The 22,669-nt window shown below is 34.9% G+C and overlaps 2 protein-coding genes across 3 annotated transcripts; both read left to right on the forward strand.

Moving 5' to 3' along the window:
- The first annotated feature begins 1,194 nt into the window (after positions 1-1,194).
- On the forward strand, positions 1,195-10,486 carry LOC107012405 (protein transport protein SEC23). The gene is made up of 2 exons (XM_015212243.2): positions 1,195-2,162; positions 8,600-10,486. Exons 1-2 carry the CDS (start codon positions 1,482-1,484, stop codon positions 10,253-10,255), a joined length of 2,337 nt encoding a protein of 778 aa, XP_015067729.1. The 5' UTR covers positions 1,195-1,481; the 3' UTR covers positions 10,256-10,486.
- A 1,181-nt stretch (positions 10,487-11,667) lies between these two features.
- LOC107015214 (magnesium transporter MRS2-I-like) lies at positions 11,668-22,185 on the forward strand. Of its 2 annotated transcripts, XM_015215412.2 has the most exons (11): positions 11,672-12,255; positions 13,094-13,123; positions 16,471-16,621; positions 16,767-16,888; positions 18,730-18,804; positions 19,771-19,995; positions 20,111-20,155; positions 21,273-21,317; positions 21,405-21,434; positions 21,575-21,694; positions 21,808-22,185. In XM_015215412.2, the coding sequence occupies exons 1-11, from the start codon at positions 11,986-11,988 to the stop codon at positions 21,892-21,894; spliced, it is 1,200 nt and encodes a 399-aa protein (XP_015070898.1). In that variant the 5' UTR covers positions 11,672-11,985; the 3' UTR covers positions 21,895-22,185. The 2 variants fall into 2 exon arrangements, with proteins under 2 accessions (XP_015070899.1, XP_015070898.1); XM_015215413.2 differs by lacking the exon at positions 21,808-22,185 and having other exon boundaries at positions 11,668-12,255; positions 21,534-21,674.
- The last annotated feature ends 484 nt before the right edge of the window (positions 22,186-22,669 follow it).

Below are 22,669 nucleotides of genomic sequence, written 5' to 3' on the forward strand. Positions count from 1 at the left end.
TATATATATATATATATATATATATATATATATATATATATATATATTAAACACATCTTCTTTCAAATTAAAATAATATTATTAAGGAACAATATGTAGGAAATATTTTTTTTTCTTAATCTCATTTTATCAATTAAAATAAAATAATTTCATGTACCCTTTCGATAGATAATATATGACATATATAATTATATATATATAACATCATAGAATATCTATCATTACCTTATATTTATATAATAATAAAAAATATTGATGATAAAATAAAATAAAAATCATTTTTTTCTGAATTAAAGTAAGAGAAACATTTGTTAATTTTTTGGGAAATGAACTTTTTTGAAAAAACATTAATTGAAAAAAATAAGTCAACAGAAAATAATAATATATTTATTTGGAAAATAATTTTTTTTTGACGCGTTAAATAACAATAAGGACATTTTTGGACCAAAGTACGGATTAAACTACAAATAGGGGACATATTTGTTCCTTTCGCATAGTTTAAGGCATTTTTGAACCAAAGTATTGACAGCAAGAACATTTTCGAGTCAAACTATAAATGGGAGACATTTTTATTCCTTTCACATAGTTTAAGGATATTTTTGATTGCTTTCCCTATAATTTTTAATTTTATTTTTATCGATATGACATTAGATCAATTCAATATTTTATTTGAATATTTTACAAGGATAAAATTCTTATATATTTAAATTTAAAAAAAACAATCAGTCTTAACTATTTAGTACTCAAATTTTAATACATCTTAATAGTCAAATTTAGACATCTAAATCTCAATACATATCTTAATATTAATTCGCATATTCAGACGTTAACGTCTTAACCTTAATAAAAATAAATAATATTAATTTAGTTTGATAATTAATCAAATTATAAGAAAGAAATAAAGAAATTAAAATTGATAAGTGTTGAGCATGTAAGTTACAATCCATTAACTGCAAATTATTTGCTTGATAAAAATTTTAATCATCGTTTACTCGTTGAAAATAATAAAAAATAATATTATATTTAACTGAAAAGCTAGATGTCAAATGTAATCATTCGCTCATTTCAAATTTAAATTTAATATATAAATACGATAATTCGCTCTTAATCAGATATTTTAAATTTAAATTTAATACGAGAAAAGAATTTCCAAGATTTAACCCTACAAAGAAGCCACCTAAGATCTACTCTCAAACATTTGTCACATGTCTTTATCACGTGATCACACAATTTCACTATCAAAGGATCGAATCTTAAATTTTCATTCCTCCAATCGGCGGCCCACCGCTTTCTTTCTCCGTTGGCCGGCCGATCGCCGGAATCTTTCTGAAACTTAGCCCCTACGCTAAAATCAAACCCAATATTTTCCCCCAAAAAACTCAAAACCCTTTACCTTTTTTTCTTCATGATTATGTAAATTAATAATCCAATTTTTTGCCTTCAGATTTCACAAATCCGTATACCTAATACTTATATTTTCCATGGATTTCGTGGAACTGGAGGCAATTGAAGGTCTCCGGTGGTCATGGAATTCATGGCCAGTATCAAAATCCGAAGCTTCAGGTCTGATAATCCCACTATCTATTATGTGTACTCCGTTGATGCATTTCAACGAGCTCCCTGTACTTCCTTATGATCCTCTTATATGCAGCCAATGCGGCGCCGTTTTAAACCCATATGCTCGTGTTGATTACCAATCGAGAATTTGGGTTTGCCCGTTTTGTTACCGGAAAAATCCGTTCCCGAAATCTTATCTTGGAATCAACGAAAACAATATTCCTGCTGAGCTTTTCCCGACGTACAGTACTGTTGAGTATCATTTGGGGAAAAAGGGTTTAGCTCAAAATCCAAATTCGAGCTCTAATTTTGGAAATATGTCATTGTCATCGAAAATGCCTTCGTTTTCGAGTACTTCCTCGAGCTTGGATTGGGCGGGATATGGGATTGGCCCAGCGTTTGTGTTCGTTGTGGATGCTTGTACATCGGATGAGGAGCTTGGGGTGGTGAAAAATGAGCTTCTTCATGTGATTGCTCAATTGCCTGAAACTGCATTAGTTGGGTTGGTGGTATTTGATTCAATGGTTAGAGTTTACGATCTTGGTTTTGGAGAGTGCTGTAGAATTGTGATGTTCCATGGTGAGCGTGAGCTTTCTTCTGAGCAGGTAATATCTGACATATTATCTAAGCCTTTGTCAATGTGCTTGTCTAGTTCAGTTAACTAATGCATCCAATTAACAAAGAGCTGTTTTTTTCTTTTTAGATATATAAATACTGTTGAAGTATAACATATTGCCTAGTTGTATCAAGAATAACGCAATTTAAACAGTGGTAGCTTTCCAAATGTTTGATGCATCAGGGAAACAAAGTTTGGGTGTCAATGCAGTAATGCATGCTCTACTTGTTTTTGAGCTGTGGATCTCTGATTGAATCTTGATGCATTTCTTTCAGTTAGAAATGTGAGATGAATTAGCCTTTGCCGTTTGGGAATTAGTAAAAGAGGATAAAAAGGAGAAACTTTAGATTAGGGTGGGGGGCTAGCACTATACTTTTAAGGAGAACAAGAAAGCTCCACGTTGAATTTTTAGTCTATTTCTTCTGATCGCCAAAGAAGAGTAGAAGGAAGTTTGAGGGACATTATTTTGAAGTTTTCAGTTCTGCATATGAATATAGGCTTACTTTTATCAGGCAAAACCTTATAGTTTATGTTTAAAGACGTTAAGCAGTCAGCTGGCCTGTTTGCGCCAAACAGTTGTATTTAAGTTGAAAGGAAAGGAGTGTGTGTTATGTTGAGATGCACAAGAGGTTAGCTTAAGAGGAAGTGTTTTAGTGTCTTGAGGGCAGATGAGGCGATGCTTTCTGTAGTGTAGTTGAGATGGATTGGTCTTTGCTGTTATGTCATCTCCTTCTACAACTTCTCATTGGTGTGATTTATATTAGGGACCTCATTGAGCGAGTCCTATCTGTGCCTTTATTCTAGTTTGGAACTCCATGCTAACTAATGAACACGTGCTTGGCATCATTTAAAATAATTGGGACATTAAAGTGCTGCAGAGCCTCTACAACTATTTCAAATTTGGTGACTTACCCTATAAAACATCTTCCATGACATGTAGTTACCTAAACATTTAAAGGCATAATACATATATATGCCCTTTAACTTGGCTTCGAATTACATTTATACCCTTCAACTTTGAGTGTGCACAAGTCGACACTTAAACTTGTATGAAGTTGAACAATTAGACACACATATCCTACATGTCATTTTTCGTCCCACGTGGTGTCCTACGTGTATTGTATCATGTAGGACTCACGTGTTTATTTATTTAAAAGTTGGATGGTTAAAGTGCCTGTTTGTACATTATGAAAGTTGGAGGTTAAAGTTAAAATTTGAAGCCAAGTTTAGGGTCGAATATATGTATTATGCCACATTTAAAAGGTAGCAACTGATCCCTTCCATGAGTTTTTAACTAAGATCAATTTCAACTCAGAGAATTGTTGGAAATGCCAGCTTCTCCTACTCTCTTCTTGACAATGCTCACCGTTTAGGAGTAGTCAGCCACTTATTAGTTTTCCCTATTAGACTCTACGTATTCTCTCCTTCAGTTCCTTCTCTAACCTGAGATCTAGTTTGCTTTTGTGTTTCTTTCTCGTGAATTTCGACTTTTCCTCACTTTTTTCTTGATTTTCCATCTTACTTCAATGAGTATATGCTCATCTTTCTCTTCCTCTCTCCCCCTTTATCTTTTCTCCATATCTCTTCCCACCTTCTTTTTTTTAACATCCGACGCAATATCCCCACCTTCGCAGGCTAGTGAAATCTTGTTTCTCAGCAAACCAACCAACCTACAACAAGCACCGGAGGGTAGGGTCTACATAGACTTTACCCTATCTCCATACCTAATGGAGGTAGAGAGGTTGTTTTCTAAAGACTCTCGGCTCAAGTATTGCATATTGGAGCATTAAGGAAAAGAACATATAAAAGTGAAGAAGGTGTAGTAAATAATAGATAAAGAATTATATTACATTTAATGAAAATGAACAAAATCAGTAGTGAAATAGTGCAATAATTGAATCACAAGAAATAAGAGGTAGTATCAGAGAACGTAGGACAAGGAACTACAAAATTACCACTAAGCCTACCACGTAAGAAAGCGAGACCACTCCAGTACTCACCCTCTACCCTAATCTGCAATCTGCACAACTTTCTATCTAAGGTCAAGTCCTCGGTAAGCTAAAGATGAGTCAGTCACTACAATGATATTCAGTATTAAAACAACAATAGGGGGGTCAAGTTGTTGTGCCACATGATGGAAGTTTGGGAGAAAGGGTAGATATGAGGGTCAGGAGGGTTGTGTCTATTTCGTAGAACCAGTTTGGTTTCATGCCAAGGCGATCCAGTCTAGAAGTCCTTCACCTTATGAGAAGACAGCTGGAGCAGTATAGGGAGATCAAGGATTGCACATGTCAATTAACGACAACACATAAGTTAGAATGGAGAGAGTAATATCTCAAATGAGTTAGGTTGAAACGGGCGGAGGAAGTTGCTCGGGTGCTAAGCACCCCTCAAATCCAATTGTAAGATTGTGAGTTTTAGTCATCAAATGTGCAAAAGAATGGAGCTCTTACAGAGGAGTAAAATACAAAGTCAGGTCAAATCGTTAAAGTAGAGGGATTTAATTTAAACTTTCAATTAGCAAAAATTACCTATCTAATAAAATTTTCAGTATCAAAAAAAAATTAATATAAAAGGTTGACACAATAAACTCAAAAAAAAAAAAATTAATATTGTTATATTCTTGTGATATACTAGTATCACTATCCAAACTTTTATAATATGTAAAAATAATATTAATTATATATTTTGTTATAGCGGATGTATGTGTGAAATGTGAAAGTTTGTGAAAAGCAGAAGTGTATGTCTAGAAAGAACATCATATGTAAATAAAAAACAACATCAAATTCATGTCTCACATTATAACGTATCATCATATAGAAACATAGAACACATATTATTTAGATTTATTATATCATAATTTTCACTTAAAGACCCAACCAATTAGACAATGTGGTTGAAGAAATCATTTTAAGTCCTGTTTCGGTATCTTTTGCTCTAATAATTGACTGTAACTCGTTAATCTTATCATCTAAATCTCTTTAAAAAATTTTGATCTCTTGTGTCAGTTGCTTCTCTCTTTCTAAATCAGTCCCCTTGAAATTTTTTGATGTAGAGCGCTCAAAATCATCTTCAATAACCTTTCCTTTTTCCTTGTCATTGATTTTATCTTTTTTGGTTTGTCCATCTTCTCATGTTTTTTAGGGTGAGAACTTTTTTCAATTGTCATCCTACAACTTGAGGAACACTCAGTTGATGATTTCGCCTGCAAAAATCGATCAACAACCGATTCAGCATTTGGTATACCAAATATGAATGGTTCACCTATAATTGACAAAATAATAATAACGATATCGATTCCAAACAAAACAGAAAGATCTGTTGCTTGCTTGCAAAGAGCTTTGTCTTTGTGGAGGACGTGATCTCTTTGGTCGACTTCTTTTCACTTTTTTCTTGCATGTGAGAGCTCTTTCTTGTCAAGACTAATACAATAAGATGTGTGAAAATATAAATTTTGTATTGACAGTCTTTCAATCTCAAATCAGAGTGTGTACAGACGAGAGAGCTAACCTGTATCTTTATAGACCCGTTAGTTTTTAAATTCTGTGATTTACCAAAACTTCCCTTGTGATTTAACAAAATTATTTTCCACCCTCAACTTCATTAAATTAACTAATTGGCTAGATTTTTGAGTTTAATATAGGACCGGCTGATTATCACTCTATTAAAGTTTTGCAAAATTGGCATTTTCCAAGTTTACCCTCACTTAAATTGCCTATTTTATATTACTTAATGAAACATATAGTATAACTACTTTATTTATCCTTCTAATATGTTCCAATATATATAACAAGGAACTTTAATCTTGAATTATTTTCTATTTCGTACATATTTTATGAATTTACTCTCTGTTTGTATATACTTCTAATTTATTAGAAGCATAATAATTGTTTTATATGATTGAGTCAACAAAAAATTTAAATATTATTATATTATGTGATCCAATGTAAGTGACTAAATCAGTGTCCATTACACTCATTTACCAATAAATAAAAAGTGCAAAGATAACAATTACCAATAGAGAAAATAATTTTTTAAAAAAACGTTTATGAAATGAAATTAGTGAGAGAGTTGTCTAAACCAGCATAATAATTTTTCATATGATTGAGTCAACAAAAAATTAATTATTATTATATTATGTAATCCAGTATAAGTGAGTGTAATTACACTCATTTACCAAATAAATAAAAAGTGGCAAAGATAACAGTTACCAATAAAGAAAGTAATTCAAAAATAAAATAAACTCTCAAGGACTTGTATTGTTCCCATTCTCTCACTTATCCTCCTCGTCCCTGCTTCCACCCACTTCTCATAAGCAACCTTTTCTGCTTCCACTTTTCTTTGGACTTCTACATTCCACCACCAATCCCCTTGATGCTCACCAAAGTTTCCCCTTGATACCAAAACACCTCTCTCGTTGCTTCACTGATGCAAGTAGTTGCTTGTCCACATACTGTTTGCATCCCAATTACTCACCTAAGCCCCTCATCGCCATCAACTTCTCTCATATCCTAGGCTCCGGATGCAGTCAAGCTACCTCATCTGATCCCTGACCTGTTACACAAAACCCTCCTCCTCTTCCTCATGATCTTCAAATCCATCACCAAGAGCTTGTCAGGCTGTAAGATTCTCACTCTGAATAACCCTTCCGAAGTAGTAGGTAATCTATCTAGGTCTTAGCTGAAGAACTACAGAAGGTCACCAAGTGTTCGTCCTTCGAGAAACTTGAGTTAGCTACCACCAACTAAAAAGCTTTTTGCAAAATCCAAAAACGAGGCTCCACATTCGTTTCTATCCCATAAGCAGATACCTTTAGCACATCGTCTTATCCCCTTGAAGTTGTCCCAATGTGACCACTAAAGTTGTTTCCCAGCAATTTTATTTTTCTCCTTTTCTATTACGTTCTCTGTGTGTGTGGGCTGGGGTGGTGGTGGTGATTCCTCCTCCATCATTGAACTACTGGCTGCAACATTATATATTGTTCCATAGCTTAACTCTGGTAACGTATTTGCACAAAGAAAGGGGCCAGTGGAAGCAATTCCTAACGAGAGTAGAGGCAGTAGAAGGAGTTGAAGAAATAAAGAGAAAGCAGAAAAGAGTGAAGAAAAGAAGCATGGTAAAAAGAGAAAAATATTAGAACTATTTTCCATCTTAGCAAGGGAATAATGCATTTGATGGCTGGACTGATGCTTAGCAGTGATGGTGCACAAATGAGGAAAAAAGAAAACAAAAGGAGAAAGAGTATTGCTACTGAACCTTTAGACTTAAAATACTAATACAACAGATCAGTTGCTTCTCTTTTGTCAGTTCAAAGGTTGGACTAGAAAAGTTTGTTTAAGGGGTTAGTTTAAGAGATGTACTTTTTTCACTTGGTTGATGGATAGTGGTGATTATGAACTCGAAACCTTGAGGAAGAGGGGGATAACATATGCTACTTAATGATTCATGTGAGAACAATTGGAAGACAACATAGATTACGTCTATGGTGTAGCTTTTAGGATGGTTCACAATACGATGGACCATGTTGGGTGCTGTGAAACATGAGTTGTTTAGTTGGGTCCTTAGAAGATGAAAAGGTCCTGACCCTGTGATGTTGCACCATTAAAACTTATGTGGGTATAAGGGACAGATAGAAATAGGAGAGCCTTTGAAGGGAAGAGCTTGATTTTGTGCATATGATGAATAGCCTCCTGCGTATAAATGTCCTTTTGGTGCACTCATGTGGTCTCTATCTGTATAGAAGACTGGGCATCTTTCGTAAAGGATCATATTTATCTGTAAATTCTGTAGGTTTTTTGTACAACTCTTGTGTATGACTTTCCCATTATCTATACAATTATACTTGATAAAAAGACGGTTAGTTCAAAAAGTCAAACTAAATTGTCTTATGCTACTATGTTTTTGGTGTAATCATCTATACTCAAATGATACTATCTCCTTAATTGATGTACTAGACTCAATTTAGTAAAAGATAGTAGAATTTGAAGTACATGTTGTAAATATTGATCAGTGTACTGACTTTTGAGGAATAGACAAAGTTACCATTTTCAAAAAAGAAAAAAAAGACGGTTAGTTCAAGGCTTAGATGCTAAACCAAAATATAAATAATAGTTGAAGTGTATGTTGCCCAAATTGAGAATAGTTTGAAGGGCTTCAGAATGCTTTAGAGTTTCTGGATGACCAATTCACTAATCAATATTCTGAACCATAAGGCAAATGAAATAGTAATAAAAAGTCGCTTCATGCAGGTTTAACCATTCAATTTAAAGTAAGCTACCTTGAGTAACCTGTTCTGTGGTCCGGATTACCCCTTCCCAATCCCCCACGGCCCACCCAACACAATAAAATGCATCAACAGCAACATCTAGAAACTCATTATGGATTGTGCTTTATTTGTTCATTTTGCTATTTTTTCTTTAATCACAGACCAAGCAACTCCTGGGTATTCATCGTATGAAGTACCAAGCAGGAATGGTACATATGGCTCCAAAACAGGGATTCCTGATACCACTGTCAGAAGGGGAGTTCAGCATCACATCAGCAATCGAAGATATTAATTCTTCACCGCAGGTTATGCCAGGGCATAGACCTTTACGGGCTACTGGAGTAGCAGTATCAGTTGCTGTTGGACTACTAGAAGGATGCTTGGTCTCTGCAGGTTCGCGTATCATGGTCTTCACCTCAGGGCCAGCAACAATCGGCCCAGGGATGATTGTAAACTCTGATTTTGGTAATACCATTAGGAATCAGCGAGACATTGGTAATGGTTATGCACCATACTACAAGAAGTCCAGTGATTTCTATAAGCATATAGCTAGAAGATTGTCTGATTCGTCCATTGCTCTTGATCTCTTTGCTTGTTCATTGGATCAAGTTGGAGCAGCTGAGCTTAGAGCTCCAGTTGAAAGTTCCGGGGGGTTCATGATGTTAACAGAGTCATTTGACTCGGACCAGTTCAGAAAGTGTTTGCGTCACATATTTAGCCATGATGAGGTTGGTAATTTGAAAATGTGTCTTGATGCAACTATTGAGATAGTAACAACGAAGGACATTAAAATTTGTGGGGCTCTGGGTTCATGTGTTTCTCTTCAGAAGAAGAATGGTTCAGTCAGTGACAAAGAAATTGGCGAGGGAGGTACCTATATGTGGAAATTGGGGACACTTACTGATAAAATGTGTATTGCCTTCTTTTTCGAAGTAGGGGATGAACAGAAAGCCCAACCTAGTTCTGCATTTTTCATACAGTTCATAACAAACTATAGATATGGAAGCATGGGAATTCGGAAGAGGGTGATCACTGCTGCAAGAAGGTGGGTCGGGAACCACTCTCCGGAAATTGCTGCTGGTTTTGATCAGGAAGCAGCAGCTTCAGTGATGGCTAGGCTTGCCATTGATAGAGCAGAGAGCAATTTTTCTCAAGATGTTGTCCGGTGGCTAGATAAGCGTTTGATACGTTTTGCTTCAAAGTTTGGAGATTATATCCCGGAAGATCCCTCATCATTCCGCCTTGCAACTAATTTATCCCTTTTCCCACAGTTCATTTACTATCTAAGGAGATCCCAGTTTATTGATGTCTTCAACTGCACCCCAGACGAAACTGCTTTTTTCCGTCTGTTGTTGAACCGTGAGGGTGTAGTTCGCTCACTTATTATGGTCCAGCCAACTCTTTTCCAGTATTCATTCGACGGCCCCCCTGTCCCTGTTCTCTTAGACATCTGCTCCGTCTCTCCGGACGTTATCTTGCTCTTTGATTCCTACTTCTATGTGGTTATTCATTATGGCTCTAAGATCGCACAATGGCGTAAACTTGGCTATGACAAGGATCCTAGCCACGACAGTTTCCGCAAACTGTTAGAAGCTCCTGAGATCGATGCAGAGCAACTAGTATCCGAAAGGATTCCTGTGCCAAAACTTGTAAAATGTGACCAGCATAGTAGTCAGGCTAGATTTCTTCTTGCCAAGTTGAATCCATCAGTTACACACAACTCAACTTACACACAAGGCTCTGATATTATATTTACTGAAGAACTAAGCCTACAAGTTTTTATTGAGCACTTGCAAGCTTTAGCAGTGCAGGGTTAAATTTTGAGTGTTGTATAAAGTAGTTATATAGAAGTGTTGTACATTAGCAGCAAGGTAAAAATGTCTGTTTGTTAAGTAGATTTTTCTTTTTTTATTGTTGGGTGAAAAGAACATTTCCTCATTGCCTTGCATGTGGGAAGTTCTAATTTTTCCTTATTGTTTGTGGAACATTTGGCTTACACGAAAATAGTGTACTACAAGTACAATACAATATTTTGCAGTTCCACTTTATTTTCGGAAATACTTGATACTTATGCGTGTCATGATCCTTGAGCATATAGCCAGCGTTCCTTTTGAGTCGGGATCAAAATCTTCTTTTTGAATATGATTAGGCCCTTTAGTACCTGGTGAACCAGGCGTACTACTTACCACTCCATTTGCATATAAATTTCACACGTATTTCTTATTATCACATAACAAAGTTGATTTGTGTCAAAATTGATTAAGAGTTTCAAAAGTAAAACAGCATATTTCTATATTTATTACTAGCATATATTTAAATAAAATATAAATACTGCTTACAAATTTGCAAATTTGTTGATGTAAGAGTTCTATGAGAAGAAGAACAAAGGAATATATATTTGTAGTGGGGGAATCTTAGTGTAGTGGTTGGTTCATATATATTCCTAACTTATGCTGATATATATAATAGTATAAATAAAAAGGAATAAGATACAAATGCACATATAAATTATATTGGAATTGTCAATTACAAATCTAAGCTTACGTGTGGTTCTACCAACCTTTTAACTTGTTTTCTTTCTATTTCTTTCACCAATTATTTTGTAAAAAAAAATAAAAAAATTTGAACTATATCTATTTGATTCTTTTAAATTTAAATTGATTGAATCTCATAGTTCTTTAGTCTTAATCTCAAGCGATTGACTTTTTTTCTAAATTTTTAAAATATATATTTTAACGAAGCATAAATTTTTTGTTATGACTTGTAAATATTCTTTGTATTTAATATACAAGAATTACATAAAATATTATTCAAATCTTGACACCGCAGTTTATATTCTATTATTTTGATATATGAAAAGTAATACAATAATATTCATCAAATATTTACCAATTCTATGATCAAATAAACATTAATAATAACAACTATTGAAACGTTAATTTTTAGAAGGGAAAAAGATAATAACCACTAAAAATTAGTGAACACAATTAAATTAATAGTCAACACCGAAAAACAAATACAAGTAGCTCGATTAGGAGTAAATTTTGAGACAAACAACAAGATAATCAATCAATTCATGTAATTAATTTTGAAACATAGTCTAATTTGACCTTATATAAAAAGAATATAAAAAGTAAAAGTATATTTACTTTTAACACGAAAAAGTAAAACGAATAAATTGAAACTAGGGAAAAGTAGTTGGGGCCAATTTGGCTATCATACAAAAGAATTTTGGAACAAATAAAGCTTTCTTCAAAGAGTTTCACTCTTTCATCCAAAATATAATTCTCCACTTCTCTTTGTATGTATAGCAATGTGATTCTTATACATTTTCCAATTTACACCCAAAAACCCTAATAATTTCTTTGAATTAGGGTTTATTTTTTCTTGAATTTTTCTGTACAGAAAACGACAGAGAAAGTTCTTTAATATACTCTATATACATTTATATATGCATACAAATTGTGGAAAAAAATAATTCTGGTAATGGTTGATTGTGTGTAAAAGGGTATTTTCTGTTGAGGTTGAATGATTATTGGTGTTGTTGATGATGATGATAATGGGTCGAGAAGGAGGTGGGCATGTGGTGCCGGTGGATCCAGGTACGGTGGTGGGTGGGTTGAAGAAGAAGGGAGCGGGTGCAAGGAGTTGGCTTTTGATGGATGCATCAGGATTGGAAACTGTTTTAGATGTTGATAAATATGAGATCATGCATCGCGTGCAAATTCACGCTCGTGATCTTCGGATTATTGATCCACTCCTTTCTTATCCTTCCGCCATTCTTGGCCGTGAAAGAGCTATTGTTCTTAATTTAGAGGTGATTGTTTTGTTTTTTTCTTTTCTTATACAAAATCTCCAATTATTGAGTAATGAGTCGAAACTGAGAAAAATGATAATTGAGTTTTTTTTTGTCCAATTATTGAGTATTGGAATAAAATTGGGTTGAAATTGAGCAAACTGAAGATTGAAAATCCGTAATTGATTTTCTTGTCTTATACAGAATAGCCAATTATTCAGTGTTGGAATGAAATGGATAGAAATTGAGCAAAATGGAATTTGAGAATTCATAAAGTTGTCCTCAATTTTGTCCAATTTGTCACTGAGACCTAGTTGTTTCGAATGTGCACTCTGTTTTGGAGATTGTATGCCAATGTAGTGGTGATTGATTTTTTTTTTGTTATACAGAATCCTGGATTATTGAGTATTGGATTGAGATAGGAAAATGAAAATTGAGAATGCGTAAAAGGCTAAAGCCGTCTGCAATATTGTCCGATTTGTGTTTTTAGACGTAGTTGTTGGTAATGTGCACTCGGCATTTGGAGATGATATTCTGATCTTTTTGATATTTTTTTTTCTGTAAATAGCTATAGCTGCTCTATTCGTTGAGCGAAATGAAAATTGAGAACTCTTAAAGCCGTCCTCAATTTTGTCCGATTTGTCATTGAGACAGAGTTGTTGGGAATGTGCACTCTGTGTTTGGAGATGATATGCTAATTGTTTTTTCTTTAAATACCTATACCTGTTTTTCACATTTTGCTTTTTTGCTTGACAGTTTATATCCTACTTTTATTTTCCATTTTCCATTTTCCATTTTCCATTTTCAAGTGCTTTGTTTACTAACCATTGCAAATTTTGTTCCATGTGATTAATGGCAGCATATCAAGGCTATTATTACATCTGAAGAGGTAATTTATGTTTTTTTTCCACAGAAGCTACTTGTTTTCTGAACTTTTGATCTTGCAAAGTTATTTGAATTTTTGTTGACTGTATGTATGTATGTAGTCTATGGAACTACAATTTTGTACTTTTGAAGTCAGGATGCAGTCAGCCATGTTCTTGCCGATCTTTTGGTTTAACTGCTTTAGTATACTGTTACTTTTGTTTAATGATAGGCATGCCAGCAGTTTCACTTTATTAAGGCGTGTAATATTTGTGTTGTGTTGCAAAACCTTATGAATTCACTTTCATCAGTTGAAATTTGGAGTTAAGACTACAATTGCGGTACAAAGATTGGATATGACTATTTTACATAATCTTTTATTGTCAGGGGTGGCTTCTATTTTTCTGTGAAGTCAAAAAATGCTACCTTTTCCTTTCTCCTCTGAGAGGCTGTTCAATAATACTAGGACATGTACTTATAAAAAAATACAAGGACATGTAACTGAATTTTGTTTGTGCTATCATTTGGAAAGGATAGCATAATAGCAGGATTTTTTACACACATTTTATAGAAGTAACAAGAGTTAGCTTCTGAAATATGTTAGTGGTGTTTTTGTATGACATAACAAAATCTTTTGAAAATCACCTTGACTGGTCTTAACTTCTAAATCTCGATAATACCATCTAGACCACATGTTCTTTTACCCTCATGCTTGTTATGGCCTTTACTTCGTTATAGCTAATTCTACTAGTGTAACAAACTTAGTCTCTTCTTGACACATAATATCAACTCTCCTCCTATTTAAGGCAAAAACAAATTCTTTTTACTTTCCTATCAACGAGCCTATGTTCAAACTATCTATTCGGATACAACTCTCTTGGGGTAGTATCCATTATCTCATACATCCAATAAGATGTGGGAACCCTTTTATCTGGCATCACACCCGAGCATGATTTTGTGGGACGACTTCATCCGCTCTCTTCCTTGGTGTGGGAACCTTACCTTGCTTATACTTTGTAATTTCAGAATGATGTTATGGAACCCGTTGCTCATTTAGCACTAAACCTGGCAGTGTACCTACTTACATCTCATTTAGTTTAGAATTCATAAGATTCATCACAATTAGGATTTCTTTTTTCTAGCCAGCAACACCCATCAACCGTCATCGTTTACACAGATCTTAGGATGGTATATGTATATGCTTTTGGAAGCTTATAGATAATTCATCATAAGTAGACTATTTATTTTTGTACTAGATGGCATCTTGCTGCAGCCTTCCTACATGGGTTTGGGAAGATATATGCCGTGCAAACCTCAGATAGGCTGTTGGAATTTTGTTTTGTAACTCAAGTCTTTGTGGGTTCTCCTACTTGGAAAGTTGTCAAAGTCTGGAAGTAATTAAAATGTTCATTTGACCTCAAATTTAGACCACCCATCCCTGTTGTTTCTTTCCAAGTGCCCTCCTTTTCCATTCCCAGAATTTGGTCATGTACATGTTATGTTGGTCAAGTCCACCATAGGCGAGTAGAATTATTAATCCTTTTACATTTTTTCTCACCATATACCATCCTAGATTTTTTATCGCATGTTTCACTTAACCCTGAAAAGTATGAAAACTTAGCTATTCTTTATAAGGCAGTATTCCAACATCTAATTAGATAAGTTGAAATATTAGAAGTTTGGTTCTAATGCAATTATTAGATTTTAAAGTTATATCCTTTAGTTTCGAGTATACACTGGAAGACCAAGATCATTTCTTGCATAGCTTTTGAATGCTTTTTATGATTCTTTACATATTGAATGGGTTAGCTCCCTAATCTTTATTTGGTGAAAGCATCTTCGTCCAGCTTAAGAAGCCTAGTTGCTGCATTCATATCTAAACATACATTGAACATAGTGATTCCATATTAGTCTTAATTTAGGTCTTGTTCATTCCAGAGAAGATAAGAACTGGATTTTCTATCTTTGTCTAGCATCTTAGAGGGTGTTTGCCTAAACTAAAGAGCTGGTCAAATTCATTTGTAAGCATTTTTTGCCATCTACGTGATTGGTGAACACCCAAATTTCTTGTAAGAGCACTTCTAGTTTGATCAAGTTTTTTATTATTTTATCCTTGTATTTTGTTTTAATTCTCAAAAATACCTTTCACAGAATAAACCTCCCCAACTTTCTCTTTACATTGTAAATTTATAATTGTTTGTAAGTATTTTATGCATTTTACCCAAGGAGCAACTTATTAGGTCTTAAAATTAATTTGAGGAAGTGTGAGATTATTCCTGTTGGGAGATGAACGATATTAGGTCGCTCGCTTGAGTCTTGAATTGCAAGGTATGGACTTTTGCCAACTACATATCTCGGAGTGTCTTTAGGTGATTCAAACAAGGATCTTACAATGTGAAGTCTGGTTCTTTAGAGGGTTGAGAAGGGACTAGCGGGAGGCAGAAAAGAATATTGTCCAAGGGCGGGAATGAAGTGCTTATTAAGAGCACCTTATCGAGCATTCCCACTTACTATATGTCTTTCATGTCCAACTTCTGTCATTGAAAAGTTAATTGCTTATAATCTGTCTTAGTAACTGCTTATTTATAAAATCAGTTTCATCACTTAAAATGCTTTACAACACTTGAAATTCATAAACAATTTACAAATAGCTTAGCCGAATGGGCTCTTAATCTAGATTTATCTTGATCACAAGTAGGATTAGAATTTCTACTGATGCTATATTTCTCTGAAAATCAAATCGACATGAATGAGTACAATGACCTTTATTTTAACTACATGAGTGAGACATCATTTAGAATAAACAAAAGCTATCTTTATAATTAGACAAATGAGTCAGATTTGGTCCTTCCATTTTCTTTTGCTCCAAATTCCAATCTCTTGGCTCCCAAGTTTTTTATTTTAGGTGAGGTGAAAGAATACATACATTTTTACTATGTTGGGTAATTGAAGTTCCATGTGGGCAGTTAGATCTTGTTATTGTGGATATTCACATCAACTTCTACACATTGAGCAACTTTCGCTTATAAATACAGAATGGATTATGCCTGGGCATACAACAAATTCACTTAGTTACTTAGTTGCTGGATCAGTAGAGCGGGGAGAAAATCTAAGGAAGTGGTGGAGTATAATACCATCATGCATTTGGTGGTGTATTTGGAAAAAAAGAAATAGTAGATGCTATGATAACGAAGCTAATTCAATAGAGAGTCAAATGGAACTGCTTGACTACTTTTTATTTTTGGTGGAAAGAGGAAGGGATTTTATAGGCACTTTGTAATCTATTAGCCTTTTTGTTTTTTCTCTTGTTGGAAACCAATTTTAAAAAATCAGCCCCAATATATGATCAGTTCTAAATTTTCTATCGGACAGGTTCTTCTTCGGGATCCATCAGATGACAATGTTACTCCCGTTGTTGAGGAACTCAAAAGGCGACTGAAGCCAATGAATGCAAATCGTGAAGACCAGAGAGAGGAAAAAGATTCCAATGTTCAGCATGATATTGAAGCGACTGATGAAGATGGTTTTCCTCTTATCATTCTCAATTTTCTGTACTTGTGAAATTCTCACATTGGATTTTTAAGCTCATGCTTCTCATTTTCTTTGGATGTTACTTGTGTTCTTTTTGTGAGTATGTTAACTTTTTTCTTGTGCCAAATACAACGCAGAGTCTCCATTTGAATTCCGAGCCCTAGAGGTCGCTTTGGAAGCCATCTGTAGTTACCTTGCTGCGCGCACATTAGAATTGGAAACTGCTGTTTACCCTGCTCTGGATATGCTGACATCAAAGGTGTGTATATGAAACATAAATCTGGTTAGTGTTTACATTTCTATGTTTGAATTATAAGTATGTTAAATGATACTGCTCTTCCATCCCTAGAAAAAAAGAGCTACCTTCTGCCATCATTCTTATCTTTCCCTGTTTATCCTGAATTTCCTGTTATGTCAGTTGATAACTTGTAATCCTTAACTGTTTTCTGCACTCACTAACACAAATAATTATTTTTGTGTGTGGTGGAAATCTTCAATCTCAACTATCAAAGCTTTGTTTACGACACTTTACGTGAACTAAGATCCTATATATCATTCTTGGCACTCGTTTTTTTCCTTTGTTTTTTTTTCCCTTTGGCCATTGTTATCTTCTCAAGAAAATGAGACACCATTAAATTTTGACTTGGAATCGTAAGGTTAGTAAAAAGTAAAATTTTTTGGGTGAAAGTGTTGGACTATCTTTACACAGATAACACTTTGCTAACAACAACAAAACCCAGTATAGTGTAGTCCCAATAGTGGGGACTGGGGTGTGGGGAGGGTAGTGCTATGCAAATATTACCCTACCTTGGGAGGTAGAGAGGTTGTTTCCGATAAGCCTTGGCTTAAGAAAATATTATGAGTGAAGAAATCAAGTAATACGATAAACGAAGTACACGGAATAATAAATAGTAACAGAAATCAAAGAAACCAAAAACTACAAGAGTAATACTACGACTGCTAGTAAGGTAGAATAAACGAGACATTCTCATCTACCTACTACCGTAATCCATTTCCTCCATAATCTCCTATCTAAGGTCTTGTTCTCAGAAAGCTGATCAAGCTGCCACATGTCTTGTCTAATCACCTCACTTACGATACTTTGATCTACCTCTACCTTTCCTGAAACCATCCATAGCCAACCTCTCACATCTCCGCACTGAGCATTCTCGTATCTCCTCTTCACATACCTGAACCATCTCAGTGTCGCCTCCCGTAACTTGTCCTCCACCTGGGCCACTCTCACCTTACTAGCAAATCACACATTTGTTATTTACAGTAAACAATTCCTTTTTGTAAATAGTAGTAGTTGTAGTTGTTTTTGTTGTCCTTGAAACGAAAATTCCTTGCCATATTTAATGCTGTTTGGACTCTCTCTTTTACTGCTTCTGATATGAGGAAGTGGGAACTATTTCCTGAAAATGTTCTACTGCTTCTTATCCCCCTGCCCGTGTTAATTTTAGCATGAGTACCCTTCACAGAAAACTTGATAGTTTTGGATAGAACTTGGTCATATTTACTTCTTAAAGAATAATAAACAGATGTCAATTAGGGCAGGCCATAGTCACTCAGCACAAACTGTTATGTGTTTTCTCTCTCTCACACACCCATCTGCATGTCTATTTCATGAAAGGTGTTCCCCAAAACTTACTGAAAGAGCTCTTTATCCTTCAGATATTGTTCCACATATGAGGAATGCATATAGTTTTCTACATGAAAAAAAGGAAGAATGTATACTGTTCTCTTAGTTTGCTGGGATATCTATATTCAGTGTCTTTTGGCAATGTTCGACATTGTGTCCGTTTCATGCTGTTTGTCCTTGTAAAGTTTTGCTTGCATTTTCTTGGGTAACTTAGGTGCAGCTCCTAATTTCAACAAGTTTGAGGTTGTACTGCATTTGAAAGTTCAGCATGTTCCTTTTCATGTCGAGAATCTTAAGATTCTTTCTTTTCCGTGGTTCCTTTTTCCTGATCCTCACGCATAATCTCCTGCATGCACGTATATGTTCATGTCTTTGTGTCTACAATCCTTGGAAGGTTGATTGCTAGAATGTTATCTATCTTTCATGGGGTAATTTTTTCAAAATAATTTTTAATGCAGATTAGTAGCCGTAATCTGGATAGAGTGCGGAAATTAAAGAGTCAAATGACACGGTTGACTGCTCGTGTACAAAAGGTTGGAAGTTGGCACCTATATTTAAGTGACATTGACATTAACTTTCTTATTTGTGTTTTCATTTTTATTAGTTTGTTTAACAGGCTGAACACCATTTAAATCCTTTGAACTTTTTTCTCTCCGGATCATTGAAGATACTTTGTTGAAAGAGTCATATTTTATATTATTCCGTTGTTCATTAATAAATGCCTCTTCATGACCACAGAATCCAGCCTTTGTGTCGATTAAGGGGTGTTAAGTGGGCTGGTTGGGCTGTACTTAGACGGATCTAAATGACTTTAAAGTTACTTCGGCTGAAACGAGCTAAAACACTGGTCATAACCCAACCCGCCCAATTTTTAGTATTTCTTACTATGTTGTAATTTCCTTTGTTTGTTTTTAATATGTTTTTAGGAACCTAATACACCTTTTTTTCATCTTTAATTTTGTAATATATAACATATCAAACAAAAATGTCCTTTTGAAAATATTTTGACAAGGTTCTTCATGGGTTAAATTGAGCTACATATCAACCCAATTTTTAAATGGTTGTGTAAAATTAGGTTTTGACCCTAATCCACACCCTTAAAAGCTAGCTCAAAGGCAAAAGGTTTGCCCAAGCCTTATAAGAAGACCATACATCTCATTAACCACCGACGGATAAAAATCTCACGAGCTTATTAGGCCAAAAGGAAAATGTAATTAGCCTCAAATGTAAGTGTATTTCTTTACTTTATTAAGCAAACTGTACTTCTACTGTTACTTGTCTCAAAAAAAAAAACTGTACTTCAGTTGCTCAATGTACTAGACAGTGTGTAATGTCCTTATAAGTTATAATTCTTTGTTAGTGCTCTTTTAATATCATAACGTATCTTTTTACCCATATATCAGCAGTGCAATACCTGCCATTGCTATCCTTTGTCACACTATGCACTGAACAGTCTAGTCATTATGTTTGCTTCATTATGATTATGTACTTAATTGCAGGTGAGAGATGAGCTTGAACAACTTCTGGATGATGATGATGACATGGCTGACCTCTATTTGTCCAGAAAACTGGCTGGTGCATCACCTGTAAGTGGATCAGGTGCAGCCAGTTGGTTTCTTGCCTCACCCACCATTGGCTCAAAAATATCTAGGGCTAGTAGAGCAAGTATTGCAACAGTTCGGGGGGATGAGAATGATGTTGAAGAGCTTGAAATGCTATTGGAGGTAACCTTCTGCTAATGCCATCATTCGTTATACCTATTATCAAAAAAAGTTGAAAAAAAAGAAAGAACGCTTCTTCAGAGCCATACTTACAAGGAAGTGGTTCTCTTTCTTGCAGGCTTACTTCATGCAAATTGATGGCACATTTAATAAACTAACTACGGTATGCAAGTTTTGCAATCTTTAGTTAGTAATGTGAAGTTGGATATTTTAAGCTGGCAAAACCTTTTAGAACCTTTAGATGCAATTCAAGTTTGACATCTCTTTAAATTTGGTCTGTGCCTCTATAATAGTAGAGGTATCATAATACTTTAGATGGCTATAGTAGTTGTATGCTGCCTCTGAAATTCGTTTGAAATGATTAAAAAGCGGACTTGAGCCAAATAGTTCAGTTCTTCACCCTCCCCCTTTCCCAACAAATATTTTGCATCTTGACTTTTCTACCTTTTCTCTTGGATATCTTATCTGTGTGTTTGATTATCCGACCTTGACTGATCTGGGTCTTCCTTACTATTCCAATCTGTGGTGCTTTTTTCTTGCTTTGCCATTTTTGTTGCTATCTTATTTTCTGCTCGTGTATCTTGTTGATTAATGTTTGACAGATCCACTCGATAAATGGGATATTTTGGCAAATCCATTTGCACTAGTTTTATTTGGCACAAAAATAAATCCATTTCCTTTTACCCCTCTTCTCAATGCTCTTCAATTTTCAATTCATTGTTTTTAATGGTTGGAGAACAACCAAGTCTCCTTATGTTTACGTAGATATTCCTTCTTTCTGAACCCGAATTGTCATTGCTTTCTTTTACCTTTACTCTCATGCCTCTTTAAGATGCAACAAATCAGGTCTGATTTTTCTGATTTGGCAAATGTTGAAAAAACGAAGGACTTCTAAGATGGTTGTGATTATGGGGATCAGGCCTTCCATTGTTGAGTAATGGGATCTCAATGTGGACCAGTCTTTGTTGCTTTCATTGAATCTATTCATTCAACACAATGCCTCCCCTTCATTTTCCTTTCTTACCCCTTTTAATCCAAATTGATGGTCCGTCTGACATGACTATTAGATGGGTGGAAATCCATTGATCTTTTAGATTTTGTTCTTCGGGAATTTTCAGTTCCGAGTGCCATTTTGAATGCATTTTATTTTCACAACATAGCCAGTGTAATCGCACAAGTGGGATTTGGGCTTTATCCCTACCTTGTGAAGATAGAGAGGCTGTTCCTGGATGCATTTTATTTTCAATTTCTAGTTAATATATGTGTATTTTAACTTGCAGCTACGAGAATATATTGACAACACAGAAGATTACATAAACATTCAGGTAGTTGAAATGGCAAGATAGTTTTCATTTTGATATGATTCATCTGAATGGGTTGTTATGATGTATAACTTACATTTCTTATTTCAGCTGGACAATCATCGAAATCAGCTCATTCAGGTGCTCTGCATTTGCATATCTTAATTACCTACCTAATCTTCTATTGTCGTTTTCTTCTAATTGTGTTATATACAATCTCAATTAAACTCACTATGACAGTTGTCTCTATGTTCATGGGCTTTTGTCAATGCTTGCTGCAGTTAGAACTCTTTCTCAGTTCAGGAACTGTCTGTTTGTCTATCTACTCTTTGATCGCTGGAATTTTCGGGATGAACATTCCATATTCTTGGAATGAGGAACATGGTTACATGTTTAAATGGGTAAGTTTGATACATCTTAGTTCTGACCAGCTCTAGTATTGTTGTCTGGTTACCACACCTTTATGGGAAAATAAACTAGCTACTTGGTTAATATTTGTTTTAATGGTGTGCAGGTGGTAGCCGTTAGCGGCATCATCTGTGCTGTGATTTTCTTACTTATAATCTCTTACGCTCGCTATAAAGGGCTTGTTGGATCATGAGTTCTACTATCAAGTGAAGGCAGATCTGATGGCGAGCTAAAGCTTTTGCCCATCTCTCATTGCCAACACACTTGATGGCTCATATGTCAAGGAACCATACAAAAAATCCAAAGCTGTGAATGACCATAGTCTTTTGCTATGTCAAGAGAATTCCATTCACTCTTTAGGACAAAACAAGCTTGAGATATCTACTGCTGGCTTACCCTGTCATATCATCATATATTATTATTATTATTAAAAGTGGAAACGATCAAAGTACAAAGTTGGATTATGAAAATGCCCTTTGCACTATGTGATGAATTACATTGAATCTAAAGAATAAACCAACGCACCAACGCTCAAAATGCACTAACCTTGTCAACTTGCATACAAAGTTGGATTATGAAAATGCCCTTTGCACTATGTGATGAATTACATTGACTCTAAAGAATAACCCAACGCACCAACGCTCAAAATGCACTAACCTTATCAATTCCCATTATGGGCCTCATTTGGACTTAAAAATGTCAATGTTTGTCCCTGCGAACCAATACACGCCATTAATAAGGTCGTCATGGATGTCCAAAAGAATTTTGGCCAAAAACCTGTCGGTATCACATGTCACTCAATATTCATGAACCATAGCACACGAGAAATGGAGAAAATGATATTTTTTTGTTATATGCTTTGTTTGAATTTGAAAATGCCGAAGTTTTTTCCTTCAAACCAATACATGTCATTAAATAGATCGTCATGGACGTCTATAAGGAATTGTCGGGAGTCATAAATCACTCAA

Source organism: Solanum pennellii, chromosome 3 (assembly GCF_001406875.1).
Source record: "Solanum pennellii chromosome 3, SPENNV200".
Lineage (NCBI taxonomy): Eukaryota > Viridiplantae > Streptophyta > Magnoliopsida > Solanales > Solanaceae > Solanum > Solanum pennellii.